Source organism: Orcinus orca, chromosome 15 (assembly GCF_937001465.1).
Source record: "Orcinus orca chromosome 15, mOrcOrc1.1, whole genome shotgun sequence".
Classification (NCBI taxonomy): Eukaryota; Metazoa; Chordata; class Mammalia; order Artiodactyla; family Delphinidae; genus Orcinus; species Orcinus orca.
The window spans coordinates 38,861,502-38,876,028 of NC_064573.1; the positions used below are offsets into that span (position 1 = coordinate 38,861,502).

The following is a 14,527-nucleotide window of genomic DNA, read 5'->3' on the forward strand; positions in this document are numbered from 1 at the left end:
GAGAAGTTTTAGGTTTTCAACTCCCTTCCTCCAAGGGGTCACCTCCAGTCTCTCTGGTCCTTGATGTTTCTCACCTGAGTGCCAGGCCAATCTTTCTCACCTGGCCACCTTGCACCTTGAGCGTGGCTTGACATAACCTCAGAATAACATGTATAAACCTCTTCTCCCCCTCCCCAAACTGCCCCCCGTAACCTCACTACTTCTCTAAGTAGTCCACCGTCCACACACTATCCACCTAATGGCATGTGTCCATGTTATCCTCCTGTTTGTCTCTGCTCAACTAGTATCACATCTCCAGATTCCCCCAATGGTCCAGGCCCCAGTCCACCCGCCTTCCTCAGCCACCAGGTTCAGACCCATTAGGTCACTCCCTTCCCCCATCACAGTGGGCCACACTGACTGCAGCCTCCCTGTTCAAGGTTCTGTCCCCTCACCCCGCCCTCCCTGTTACTGGAGGAGTTCTGTGAGGGCTCCTTCTCTGCAGGCCAGTCCTCTTCTGACTCCTACCATACCATAGAGCCAAGCGCCCACGTGGGCTCCACCACTCCTACTTGACTCCGTCTTTGTCCTGTCATACAATCTGGCATTTGAAGGAACTTAGAGCCATGCCAATTCCACTGTCCACTCAGCACGGAAGCTCATCTGTCTTGTCCGGGCATTCCTAAGCGGCTTTCCCGCAGGGTATTTGAAGGCACTGGCCTAGCACTGACCCGGAGCAGGTGTGCAGGGGCCTCTGGGCTGCTCCATTAAGCTCAGCACTGAGGCACCCCCCTGCCCCACAGGGCACCTTTTGTCTGAAAAGGGCCAGTTCTCTCATCCACCAGGACCGGAGCAGGGCCTGGTGGTCGGCAGTGTTAGCCTCGCACTGAGAAGACGGGAGACCCTTAATCCTTCGATGATTTGCCAAAAGAGCCTCAGACAACAACACAGCTGCGCTCTCAGCTACAGATCATCACTTACGAGAAAAAGTGGGGGGAGACCCTTCCCTGCGTCCCATCCACACCCTAACCAGAATCTCTCTTTTGTCCAGGTTTTTTGTTTGTTGTTCAGTTTGGTTCTCTGAGTTCAGCTGGTTTTTAGATTTAGGTTTAAAATGTATTTTAGGTGATTTCCCATCCTACCAGGTCCAGATGCAGAGGAAACCGGACAGAGATGTGACTGGATGAGGTTAACTATTGTATCAGACAGTAAGAAGGGAAAATGACTTCTTACTCCTTCAAACTTGACATCTGGAATGTAGAGAACTCTTTTGAGAATCTGATGAAAGGCGCTGAAACCCCTCTCCACCCCAAAACCCTGCATATCCACAAACTGCAGAAATCTCAGGGGTTCTTGCCCCCTGACACACACACATGGATCCTCGGCGCTCATGAGCTGCAGGCTGAGAAGTTAGGTGTCTAAGAATCAAACCAGAGCTCTCCCCAAACCCTTTCGTCCCTCCAAGCACATCCACTGCAAGGCTGGCAGAGTCGACGCCCACCTGCCCCTGCGAATGGGCTTCCTCACAGCCCTTCCCACGTCCAGGCTTCACATCCTTCATCTCTGAGCCACAAGCCTCCCACTGTGGCTCTACCCACCCCACGCCACAGGTTTTCATCTGACCTTCCCCACCTCTACCTAACACAGTGGGGACAGGAATGGGCGTGGCGGGATGAGGAAGATCAGAGATGAGCACTGTCTCAGCGCTGACCCTCTAGCGCAGGCCCGAGGGGAATCAAGCCGAGGAAAAGGTGAGCGCCCTGAGGTACTCCAGGTCAGGAGCACCTGGGGATGCGTACACCCCGTCCAACAACCACACTGGTCCTCACAGCATCCCTGAAGGCCCGTGCTTCTCAGGCCCACTCTGAGCTCTACCACACCTCAACCTACTGTCCTTGCTACCTTTGCAAAGCCCCACACTGTCACCTTCAGAGCTAACCTCCAACCCCACTTCTCTGTGACAGTTCCCTGTGCTCCGGTTTCCTTTCAGAGGCAGTGAGGGTGGGACTAAGCAGAAAGGTCAGGGGTGGGGGGTTGGGGAGGTAGAATCTGGCCCAGCTCTGCCCTGTGGGTAAGTCTCCAACCTTGGTTTTCTCAACTAAAACAATGAGATCTCCCAGTGATGGACCTGCATAGACCCCATCCCAGGTCTAAACTCTGGTGATTCCCATTTCAGTGTATCATCTCAAATTCTGACCGTAATTATAGTAAGGGCTACTAGTTTGGGGTTTGTATTACATGCTGGGAACCAGCTTAATGTTTTAGATGCATTTTACCTATTTACATTTAGATAACATCATCACATTTTACCTTGCAACAACCCAAGGAGGCAGTATTATGATTATATTACCCCACTTACAAGGAAACTGAGGTTTGGAGAGGTGAAGTAACATCCCCGTGGCCACACAGCCATAAGACTAACTGCAAAGCCCACGTCCCTAACCACTGTGCAGCGCTGCTCTCTGCTACGCTCTGCTTGGGCAACAGAGACCCTGGTGGGATCCCTGCTCATACAAGGAGGGAAATGGGCGTGGTTAATATTGTCCTCATTTTATAAATAAATTTTATAAACTCCCATCAGAGGTAAAGTGGCTTGCCCAATGTCCCACGATGGCAGGGTCGGGAATAATAACCCAGGGGCTTTGGCTTCCGCTGTACCCTGCTGTGCCTGCTAACTTCGCTGGCTTTGGAAGGCAATAAACAGACCTGGCCCTACTCTGCTAGCATAATAATTGCTTTGCCCTTCTACTTTTGAAGGTCTTTCTCCTCTTCTCCAACTAGCTATAGTCTGAGTGATCCTTCTAAACAAGGGGTAAGTTAAATTTTAGTCCGGCATAAAAGAGCAGCATATTGGACAAGAACAAAGAAACCAACTCCTCCACAAGGAGAACGGACTCAGAACACACTGTACCAACACCACCACCATCTCCATACAGCCTGCCACCCATCTTCATGAGATGGCCACAACATGAGCGGGTATTTTCCTATAATTTACACCAAAACATCAAGAGAAAGAATGGTTTCATTTGCCCTTTTCATTCCTCGACAGGGCAATTCTTAACTAGGAAGAAATTATAATTTAACTCCCATTCGAGGGAGACATGAGTTCTCAAGCACACAGACTTTGCCAAGTGCCACGCTTCTAGAAGAGGACCTAGGAGGGACACTCAGTGCAAGTGACACTGCAGATGTGCCCAGACACCTGCCACCTGTGCAGGAAATCTCCATCGGCAGGCTGCTTCCAGCCAGCTCCCAGTAGCTTGCCATGTGCCACCAGTGCTCAGTGCTGGTAAATGACCTGGGGATCGCTAGGGTGACCCGGCAATGCGGACAGCACCATCCTGGCGTGTCTTCTGCAACCCAGGCCAGGGACGGGGGATCTCCCCACCAGAGATCAGTAGAGGTAGATTCTTCACATTCTTCCAGACACAGAAGAATATCACCCTGAGTACGTTCCAGAGGACAAAGGGTGGGTCCCACAAATGAAGACTATTTCAAAGTCTGGGGTGAGTTTGGAACACAGCAGTCAAATGTGCGGCTACCCGACATCGTTTGGGTCACCTTCCCCTGTTTGCAGTTTCCCACATCGTGAGTCCTGCCTTCTCATCTTGCCATAATTCGTTTCCCCAGCATCCCGTGCTGGTGGAAATGTGGTGCAGAAATGTGATCAAGGCTGCATCTGTCAGATGAACCCATGGCTGGCCAGGTGATAGTTCAGAAGGGAGCAAAGTGAGAAGGAATGCCCCAGGATCCACTCCAGGGAGCTTGCAGCGGGCTCCCTGGCTCTTCAGGAACGGCCGCAAAGGGACTTCCAGCATCTGGACACTGGAGTTGACAGTGCGAGCTGTAGCGTCAGGGCCAGGTGACGGAGCAACCCTGCGGTGGGTGCTACTGCAGCTAGAGCCAGTGTGTCAGCCTGGAACTGAGGATGTCCTTGCAGGAACCAACCGTATGTCCCCACCGGTACGTATGTACATCTTCAGGAGAACCTGAAATGCCATTTCCCAGAAGCTCCTGGGACGGAGGAAGATCACAGACTTGGGAACCAGTCACACCTGTGTTCAAACGTGGCTCCACCATCTACCAGCTCTGCCTCCCTGGACGTGTGATTTAACTCCTGGCCCTCGGTAGTTTCAAATGAAAAATGGAGATGATAAAATCCAATTCCATGTTTGTGATATTAACAGAATGAACTATTAAACAAACATACTGTGAAATAAGGTGCCTAACACAGTGGGTGGCATAGCAGGTGCTCCACAAAGCTTTATTTTCTTCCACTCTTAACTCTTGATATTGTTATCTAATATATTAGCACTTTTTTCCTAAGCTGCCATCTCCAAACCAGTCAAGTTTTGATAAGAAAGAAAAAATATCAAACAGGTCATGGTCTTCAAGCACAACACCACTAGAGACATTTTTCAAATTGGCAGTGATCTACTCATAACACTCCTGGGATCTGTTTGATCAATGAGACATGAAGTCATCCCATTAGACTGTCATCCAGCCTGAATGCTGACATGTTAAGTAAAAGGATGTCATTATCAAGTACTTTGTAAAAACTACAGCAATGGATTTCCTCAAATCTATCAGTCTTATAATGTCAATTTTTTAAATGATGATGAGTAGAATCTGATGTGACTTAATAATGATACGCTTCACGTGTGTACAGCCTATGGCAGTTTCCAGGGTCTTCTGTGGCCCTTGGAACCACTCAGGAGACAGGAGGGGCATCCTCAGAGAACCTGCCTGGTTCCTACCAAGGACCCTGGTCTTGGTGCTCAAGTTCATGCCATTCAGGAATACATTCTGGGACCCTGCCATTCACCTGGCCACCAGTGCTCACTAAGTGCCTGTAACATGCTGAGAAAACACTAGGCTGGATATTCAGACAGGCCCAGTTCTGACCTAGCAGAGTTTCAGTAGCAGAATAGAGGGACAATTAAGGGAGAAAAGACCATAAGTTGTGATGGGTGTTAAAGCAGGGGAAACTCAGGAAGTCATCAGTACACACTGGTGTTAGGTAGGAAACAAACACTAAGAAGCTTCCCATTTTTCCTCCTTTTTTTGAGCCATTCATGAAAAATCAGCAGTCTCAGATAATATTCATCTGACTGTAATATATTTTTAAGTCAGGCAAGGTAGCTTCAAAACAAATTTTGGGGAGGTCCTTGGACACCGATGAAGATGGCTGGGCATTATTTGGAAAGGAACGGGGAGCCTCTGAAGGTGTCTAAGGAGGAAGGCGATAAAATCAGAGATAAACTTGGCTCTAGATGAATGAGGAATAGAAAGGGAGGTGGGGGGCCCCCATCCAAACAGTATTTCAATAATCTAGTAAATATATAACAGTATCTTACAAATATTAATGTCTTGGTTTGGGCAAATTTGCCCTGGTTATGTAATATGTTAACACTATGGGAAGCTGGGTAAAGTGTATTTGGGAAATATCAGTGCTTTATTTTCAACTCTTCTGGAAGTTAAAAATCATCTCAACGTGAAAAGTTTAAAAAATCTGGAAAAGGATAAAACAATTACTAGAAAAAATCATCTAATAAATAGGGGAATGGCTAAGTGTATGACAATATTCCTACAGTGGTTTTGCTTTCTGTACACATGTCTGATTTTTTATGTGGACTACCTTATTCAGACTCACAGCAATCGGAAATATTAAGCAATCCTATATGTAAGCTAAAAGTAACTTGATGTTAATTAACATAATTAAGAATTATTTTCTCCACAGTATAAAATGATCTGCAGAGGCATCTGCCAATAAAACTTAATATCCAGTAATTGATCGTTAAAAACAATATATAAAACAGCTGTCAATCCACTAAAATCTGGAAAGTACTAATTTAAGTATATTTGGTTTAAACAAAAAAAGACTATTAAATACCATGTGCTTAATTAAACTACACCAGAAATGTTCCTACTCCTGAGTAGCTTTATCAAGAAGAGCTGCTCCAATTCAAAAGGGTCTGCGGTTACTACTGGTGAATCACTTGCATCTCCCTTCTTTCTGTGTGACTGTGAGTGAAGACAAGGTCAAAGCTATGGTGGTTTCTCCAAGATATTTTAAGGCCTCAGTGAACCCCCATTTCGTGGAAAGTTGGGACCAGCTGGGAGGGACAGTTGTCTCTCTTACCCAGTGTCATCCTGGAAGCCTTCTAACTCGTCCCGTTGCTCGGCCAGGGTGGCCTCCAAGTCCAGGTAGGTGCCGTTGTGGGAGAGCTGCAGCGTGCAGTCATCTAGCTGCAAGAGAAAGAGTCTGTTATGCCCAGCCTGCTCCTGGGATGGGATTCTGTACAGGGAAATCACATCAGGTTGCCCTCATGTGTTTTTTAAAATCCAGCATTATTCTGAAATTTGGATCCTAACTGGAAGAAGTAGCATGTTCGTACAAATAGATTGGAGGCAAACCGCAAAGCAGGTAGACAGAAATGGCACCTACTAAGGGAGTGATATTGACAGGGCGCCCAATACGTGGACAGGGGAGAGAAGTACCAGGCACTGGGCTAACGCCACTTTCCACTCTGAGGGGCCCAGGGGAAGCCATGGATCTGGGGAGTGGAGACCAAGATGCCGATGGGACCACTGACTGAGAGACACAGAGTTTAAAAGGCAAATCTGGTGGAGAAAACATGCTGTTTCCTTTGACTCAGCGAGAAGCCTACTTATTCAGAGTCTTTGGTCATACCTGGGCCATTATAATTAATAGTCGCTCAATAAACATTTTTACAGTTGAACAAAAAGAAACATTATCCATCTGAATGACAATATATCCAAATTACAACACACCAAAGAGGACCTTAGGTCTCTTTGTTACTAGCCTCATTTTTCGAAAACGTATTTAACAAATCTTATATATTGTTAATTACATCCCATTCATAATTCTAAGCACTTTACATATGTTACATCATTTGATTCTCACACAAACTCTTCACTTCTTTTGGTGTCCCCATTTTACAATGAGGAAACTGAGGCACAGAGAGAGACTAAGTTACCTGCCCAATGTCACATCTGATAAATGGTGGAGCTGGGATTTGGATATAGGTGATTTCAGTCCAGGTCATGCTCTTGACCACTATGCTCTGCATCTTCTCTATGGCCAGAGACCTTCTAAGGACTTGAAAATATGCTTTCAAAACACAGCTTATGTCATCTGAGTGTTCTGGTGTGGCCAAGGTAACGCCACGTATTCACCAACCCCATTCCCTTTTCCCCCTGGGAACAGAGACCACATATCCCAGGCCTGTAGTTGGGCTACTACCATGTAACTGAGTGCTGACCACTGGAATATCAGTGAAAGGAAAGAAAGGTCCCAACCAGCCTGGCCATAACACCCCTGCAGAACCATCCACCTTTCTTCTCGTGCCTGTGGCTAGATGCAGAGGAGCCAGAGAAGACTCCCAAGTCTGGAAACCGACAGACCCTGGAGAGAAACAGCTCAGGTTCCTGAATCACTGCACGGAAGAGAGCATTCTGCTGTCTAGCCTCCACTGACCCATCCTGGACAGTGACAAGAGCAAGACGTGAGCCTTTGTGGCATTACATGACATTTAGAAAAACCAATACACTTAAAACTACAGGAAGGTAATTTTATCAAAGATTAACATTATGAGGAAATCCAAGTGTATAACTTCATGCTTCGTTTCTCAGGCTGTAAGGACGGCTCTGATTATTCATCCACTTGGGTGAGTTAAGGCTCTTATTCCAAAATGCCAGGAGATTGAGGAAAAGTGGAGGCAAATACGTGGCCGCTTCAAAACATCTAGGTAAAGGCCTGATAATCCTCCTGGTGTAAGTGAGATTTCAAACAAGGAATTAGTCTCCTTTGATAGAAAAGCTTTGCTTATTATCCTCAACAAGAGAAACGCAGACTGTCAACTTGTCCAGAATCAGCATCTATAACAAGCTGCTAATTCTTGCAGAAACCCCGCAGTTCCGTGTTTCTGGTTATCCTCAACAGAATGAAAGGAATTTGTTCTTTATTATTTGTAAGAAATAGTTAAATCACTTGAAGGGGTTAATCCTATTTGATTCACTTGTTTTATTTCTCTAATAACAAACTATTAAAGGCGTGCTGGTGAGGGTCAGCATTCCTGACTGGCATTTTACAGATGGATCATCCCATCTGAGAAAGCAGAGACCAAACTGGCCAAACTCACTGTGCTGTGGTACGAGAGGTGTGCCCAGGGTTTGGGGGCAACACACAGGGGAGCTGGCTTCCCTGCCTGCGGAAGCAGCAGACAGGAAGGATTTCCTGCAGAAGGCGTCTCCTGGGCTAAGGGTCTCCTGTGGGCTGAAATCAGACTTTTATCATTGCTAGGTGGAAAATTCCACTGGAAACGGAACCCGTTACCATGTACACTGGACCATGTGTAAGTAGAGCTGTAATCACCGCAGCTCATTCTTGCTTTTAACTCCTATTGACATTTTCGACTAATAAAGCTTACGTGGTCCGTTCTGTTGATAGTATCAACACTTCTGCTCATTTTTAATCCCACATATAATCAACAGACTAGCAGATGGGGATAATGAAAGCCCTTTAAGCCATAACAATTTCTTTTGTCTCCATCCCTGGAAATGTGTGAGTCCAAAGAAAGTCCAAAGAAAGAAGCTTTTGGATAAAAAGTTTCTGCTTCCCCACTAGGGGGTCGAAGGCATTCTGAGGCTGTGGTCCACACTCAGGCCAGACAGAGAGAACCGAGTCCAAGAGGAAGTACTGCTGTGGTGTAGAGAGGCAGGATGTGCATGTGTATGTGGTATATATATTCCACCATGGCCCGTTTCAAGCTACCACCGTGAAGTCACTGAGCGTGGAGCTAAAAAAAGTTACACAGCAGCTCACCAGCATATAGTATTTTTATCATACAGATCCAGGAGATGTAAGTAACCTCCCAAGCATAGGTAGCAGAAAAATGTAATGAAACAATTAGGCAGTGACATGTTTTGAGTATTTTTTTTTAATTGAAGTACAGCTGATTTACAATGTTGTGTTAGCTTCAGGTGTAGAGCAAAGTGATTCAGTTACACATATATATGTACATATATTTGAATATTTTTTACCTTTGTTTCTTTTTTTTAACTGTTTATTTTTATAAATATCTGTTTTTTGCATTTTTTTATTTTTAATTGTTTATTTTTATAAATATCTGGGGGTTTTTTAACATCTTTATTGGAGTATAATTGCTTTACAATGGTGTGTTAGTTTCTGCTGCATAACAAAGTGAATCAGCTATACATATACATATACCTCCTTTACCTTTGTTTCTAATGTAACTTTTATTCGTTACACATTTATGCAGGATAATTTAACTTTTAATAATGGCTATATTGAACAAAATTCCTGAGATTTATTGATCAGCCCTTTCGAGCCACCCAGGCCAGCCCCAGCACACGCTGCTCCTGGCCCTCCTGGGTCATGAACTTGAGGCGCCTCAAGGGGAGACTAGCAGGGAGCAGACGGAAGCCTGAGCGACCCTGTCCCGGGCTTTCAGCCCTCACCACCCCCCAGCCCTACGCTCTTCTCCTCAGTTGGGGCAGAGGTGGATCACTGGGGCCAGCAGATACAGCCCCATCCTTACTGGAAGCCGTGTTTATTTTCCACATCATCTCCACCCATAGCTTCTGATTTGATCCCCAGCCGCTGGGGCGAATATCTGGTTTGCCTCACCGCTCACCCTGGCGCGCCAAGCATCTGCCTCCACATGCCACCGGCGGCCCCAAATCACAGCAGGAAGCCCTACCGTGTCCCCAGCCTGCTGACCACAGAATCCCAAAACCTTAGCAGAACTGCCTGTTCTCATCATCCCTCTCCTCACAGCCAGGGCATCATTAACTATGCCACTTCCATAGTTCAATTTTAACAAAATTATATGTCAGGCCCGGGCTGGGCACCAAGGAACACATAGACGCTTCCTTCCCTCAAAGATCATTTTGTCAAGAAAGTATGACACACCAATAGAACACAGGAGCATAAAAAGCCATTTAAGCCAACCGTCAAAATGTGTGAAAGTTCATCCTCAGTTATATTCCTTCTGCTATAATTAGCAGCCACAGCCTCCGGAGACCCAAGCAGCCTCCATCAAACGGCCCCATCCCCCTGCCAGGAGAAAGGCTCCCTTGACTCCCTAAGCCAGGTGTCACAACCCTACCTCCCTAATTAACAGCTGGGCAATTTGTACAAGTCCTTCAACTAAAAGAGGAACGATGACTCTGTGCCTTTTAACCCCTCAGGAGGTGTGGGGGGATCCTCAAGTATGCCTATAGGAAGGGGGCAAGGTCAGACACTGACCCCCTCAGCGAGCCGGGGCACGTGGGCACGAAGGGGTCCCAGCAACACAGGCAGCCCGTAAAGACACCAAACAAACAAACACACACTGCCCGCTCCGTTCCACAACATGAGCCCGGCGATCATTACACCCCAGACACACACGATTAATATTTAAACCATCACATGAGCCAAAGAGTAGGAATACAGGGCTATTTGGCTGGACTGACACACAAAGAGTGAAATCCCCTCAGCACTTTGGGGTTCGGCTTTAGGTATCATTGTTAGAAACAAATTGATAGGTACACGCCAAGTGCAGCCTTCAATCTTGTCAGGGACAACTAAGTAACAGTTATGAAAGAACGCAACAACAATGTGAACAGGCAGCGAGTGGCGGTTCATTCCAATCTGTTTATTAGAAAGGTTTGGACAGAACTGTCCAGACTCTGCCTACAGAGTGAAGGACTCAGACACCTCCCTGCCAGACCAGTTCCTGACGGGAACCTCAATTCCTACTGACACGGAGGCAACCTGATCCCCTCCCTGGGCCTTTCATGTCAAATGTCTTGCCGAATGACTTAAGGGCCCTGGAATTTCCTGACTCCAGTGATTTTCGTGTCAACCCTCATACCCTGGGAGCACGTCCCCTGCACTCCTTTCTTGGCCCTGGGTTCGGTGGCCAGGACACCGCCAGGCACTTCAGGACATAAGACAAAGCCAGAAGTCCTGCGGAAGATAACATGGCAGGACGATCACAGGAGAGCGGTTAGGGTAGGTGAGGGGCAGTGAGAGTGGTGTGGCTGGAGGACCAGGTTGCAGGCCCTGAACCTGTAGCCAGGAATCGGGGGGAGGCGGGGGCGGGGGGGGACAGGGTGCTGGGGAGGAGGTCAGTCACAGAGCCACATGAGGGACCCTTCCAAATACTTTGATATTTTGTGCCACTCCTCCGGGTCAAAACAAACCATTAAACGGGCCCTCGATCTCTGGGGACATGGAAAGAGCCCTCCGCTCCTGGCAGACAGCCTGCACAAGGTCACTCGTTTTCCTGACAGTTCCTACAAAGACAGTGCATTCAAAAGGAAATGGCAGACTCACCATCCTGGGGAGGAACAATATCTGAAACAAGGCTGATGTCACGCATCAACTTAATACATTCTTTTCTTTCCTTAATCTGGTGAAGTGGCGTGTTTCTGGGTGGTTTAATGATTATCTGGGTTTGGCAGCAGGTCTAGAATAATCCTTAGTCTAGGCAATAAAGTTCTGTGGAACTCTGAAATAGATTTGCACGGAACTGTCCCATAAATATACATGAGGTCTATCCGTTAAGCTCATTTTGGTAAGAGTTCAGAAGTGGGAAAATATATGCTGATTTTTAAAAGAAAAAACCTAAAATAAATGCCATTTGCTTATGTCATTTCATGGGTTCCTCCCATCCCTCCATCCACATCCCTTGCATGTAATTTTTGCAGCTCCCTCCATCAAGAGGTGGATTCTTTCTCTGCTCCTGGAATCTGGGCCGGCCTGTGTCTAGCTCTGGCCAACATGGTAGCAAATGTGACACAGCAGAGACTTGAGAGGCACTTCCTCACTAGGGCCGGGCTCTCCTGTTGCTCTTGGAACTCTGTCACCACACGAAGAAGCCTGGGTTAGCCAGCCTCCAGGGTACCTGGTCGCTCCCGCTGCCCCTGCCAACAGCCTGCCAACTGCCACCCGCTGAGCGAGGCCACTCTGGGTCACCAAGCCTCCAGATGAGCCACCAGCTGATGACAGACACAGGAGGGAGCCAGCAGTTATGAGCCAAACTGGCCCAAAGCAGAACTGCCCAGCAGACCCACAGATTTGTGGGCCACTTTTCATGGCTGTTGCTTGAAGTCAATCTCCACTTCCCCTGAGCCTGCCTCCTCCACCCACAGCAGACAGGCGGCCCCCCAGGGGTTGCAATTTCACACTCAAAGTGCTCCGTACCTGGATCAGCGGTGGGTGAGAGGCTCACCCACCAAGGTGCCGCTGAACACACTATGACACTGCCAGCTCGGGGCAGGAATGCCAGCACCATGCCCAGCCCTCAGACGCCACAGAGCATACATGCCTGGCTCTGCCCCGGCCAGAGCCCAAGCCCCACCAGGGACAGAGGCCAGCAGCAGTTGCTGGGTAGAAAGGCCTGGAGCCCCAGGGAGCTGGGGAGCAGCCAGCGGCAAAGCCCTCCCGTGGACGCAAGGAGGCAGCAGCAGGTGAAACCCCGCATGAGTTGTGGCTCTAAGCCCTCGGAGCATGTTCCATTGTCCCATCATACAAAATGCACATTCAAAGGTTAAAAAGTATGAAGACTTTCAAAATAGCACCTGCAAGTGCAGGGCCCGCACTGGCCCCGCTCCTGGCTCGGAAGTGAAGCCCTGCTGTGGGCCCCATCTTGCTCCAGGGCCGGGTTCACTGTGGGCACCCTGAGTGCCCCCAATCCAGGCTCATCCCACTCGCAGAGCAGCACACAGGCCACGAGCGCGTCAGACGGTCAGTTCTAAGAGAGCTACACCATATCCTCCTCCAATAGTGCTCTGGTCGCCAGGCAGTCATGTAGCTTATGGCTTCCCTCAACTTGGTGGTTCCTTCTAAAGGCAGCAGGACTACAGACTGGACTTAGCTGACAAGCAAAATGAGTCAGGAAAGAGAGCTTTCCAACAAGCAGGGCCGCATGTCCCTTTCACAATTCTTAATAAAACCTTCATAAAACCCTGGCTCAGCCATTCAAGCTTTCGTGGGCTTCGGTTGCCCCGTATCCCATAAGTGCCACTGCCAAGGGCCAAGGTGGAGGGCACACACGCCGGGGATGCCCTCTGCCATTTCCTAAGATGGGCAGTGAGGACATGGTGCTCGTTTCGTCATCCTGCAAACTATACACACCATCCACATTCATCCCCTTCACATGTATTAACACACTTCACAATAAAAAGTGAACAGTTTCTTACAAAGGTGTGATTTTACATATTTTAAAAATAAAAGTAACACTTGGTCAGTTTTCTTACGAAAAAGACCAAATGAAACTGACTCACATGGTATCAGAAGAAATCGGTCCTGTTGGCTAATCTCAACAAATCATATTTAAACTTCTAAATCTCTAGGGGCCATTGAGCCTCTTTGGAACAACGAATATATCATGGTACTTAATAAATGTTTTAGGGTCAAGGTCAAGGATATTTTTGAAGATCTAGCACATATGGGTTATGAAAAAATATGAATGTATTTACTTTGAAAGCGGTTGGATTTTACTTCCTCAGGAACCTTTAACAAGTTATGTTGTTTATAGCCAGCAACCTCAGTGAGAGAAGCAATGTCCTGAAATTGACTTAGGCAGTTTCCAAATCAAGCCCCACACTTCTTTTTAAGTCAACAAAATTGCACAGCTCACCAACCAAAGGCAAAGACCTCTGCCAAATTCTGCAAGAAAGACAAAAGGCAAGTTTCCTCCCATTAAGAGCTTAAGCTGAGTGGGTGTGATAATCTGGGAAATATTTGGATTATTTTAAAGGGCCTTTCTATCATTAAATAAATAACCAAAAATGCATTAACTTTCTCTCTTGAAAAGGCTGGACTATATTTACTTGCGTTTACACGTACCTTTCTCCATTTCCTGTTTCTTTTCAGTCAAGTTGAAAAACAGTGTCAGCACCAAGTTTCAGTGTTATCCTTAATCTATTATCATTCACTCATTCAGATGAATAATGCTTTCCTGTCCACCTTCTCTGTGCCAGGCACTGTGCTATGTCCTAGCATGACAGACCAGGCTTCAGGGCTGTGGATAGGACCAACCACCAAACAGGGAAATAAGGGCAAGGAGTTAGTCACCTTTGCTATTTCTGTTCTTATTTTCACTGGGGAAGGAGTGCAGGGATCAGGGAGCTGAAGTATGATGGATATAAAAGCCCTGACACAGAAGGAGTATGAGGAGTTGAGATACAAAACGAAGGCAGGCCAAGGGCTCCGGAGAGGGAGTCTTCCTGGCCACAGCAGATTTTAGACTTGATTCTAAGGCAACGAGAAGTCGTGAAATTGGTTGTAAACAGATGCATGCAGGATCAGCTTTGCAGTATGAGGACAGAAGGGGGAAGACAAATGAAGAGGCCACTGCAAGAATGGGGGGGGGTGCGATCTGAAGGTGTCTTGGACAATAGTGGAAGCAGTGGAAATGGAGAGAAAAGAAGAGAGAGGGGTAATACAGGGAAAGAGGGGAAGGGAAGAAGGAAAAGCCAGAATGACTTGGTGATTGATAAGATGTGGAGGCAT

The 14,527-nt window shown here is 47.3% G+C and overlaps 1 protein-coding gene across 1 annotated transcript in view; it reads right to left on the reverse strand.

Annotated features, from left to right (window-relative positions):
• FHOD3 (formin homology 2 domain containing 3) overlaps window positions 1-14,527 on the reverse strand; it is a 505,940-nt gene that overhangs the window by 422,830 nt on the left and 68,583 nt on the right. The window contains exon 4 of the mRNA XM_049697949.1: window positions 6,122-6,228. Coding sequence (XP_049553906.1) covers window positions 6,122-6,228 — 107 coding nt within the window. The remainder of the gene's footprint in view (window positions 1-6,121; window positions 6,229-14,527) is intronic.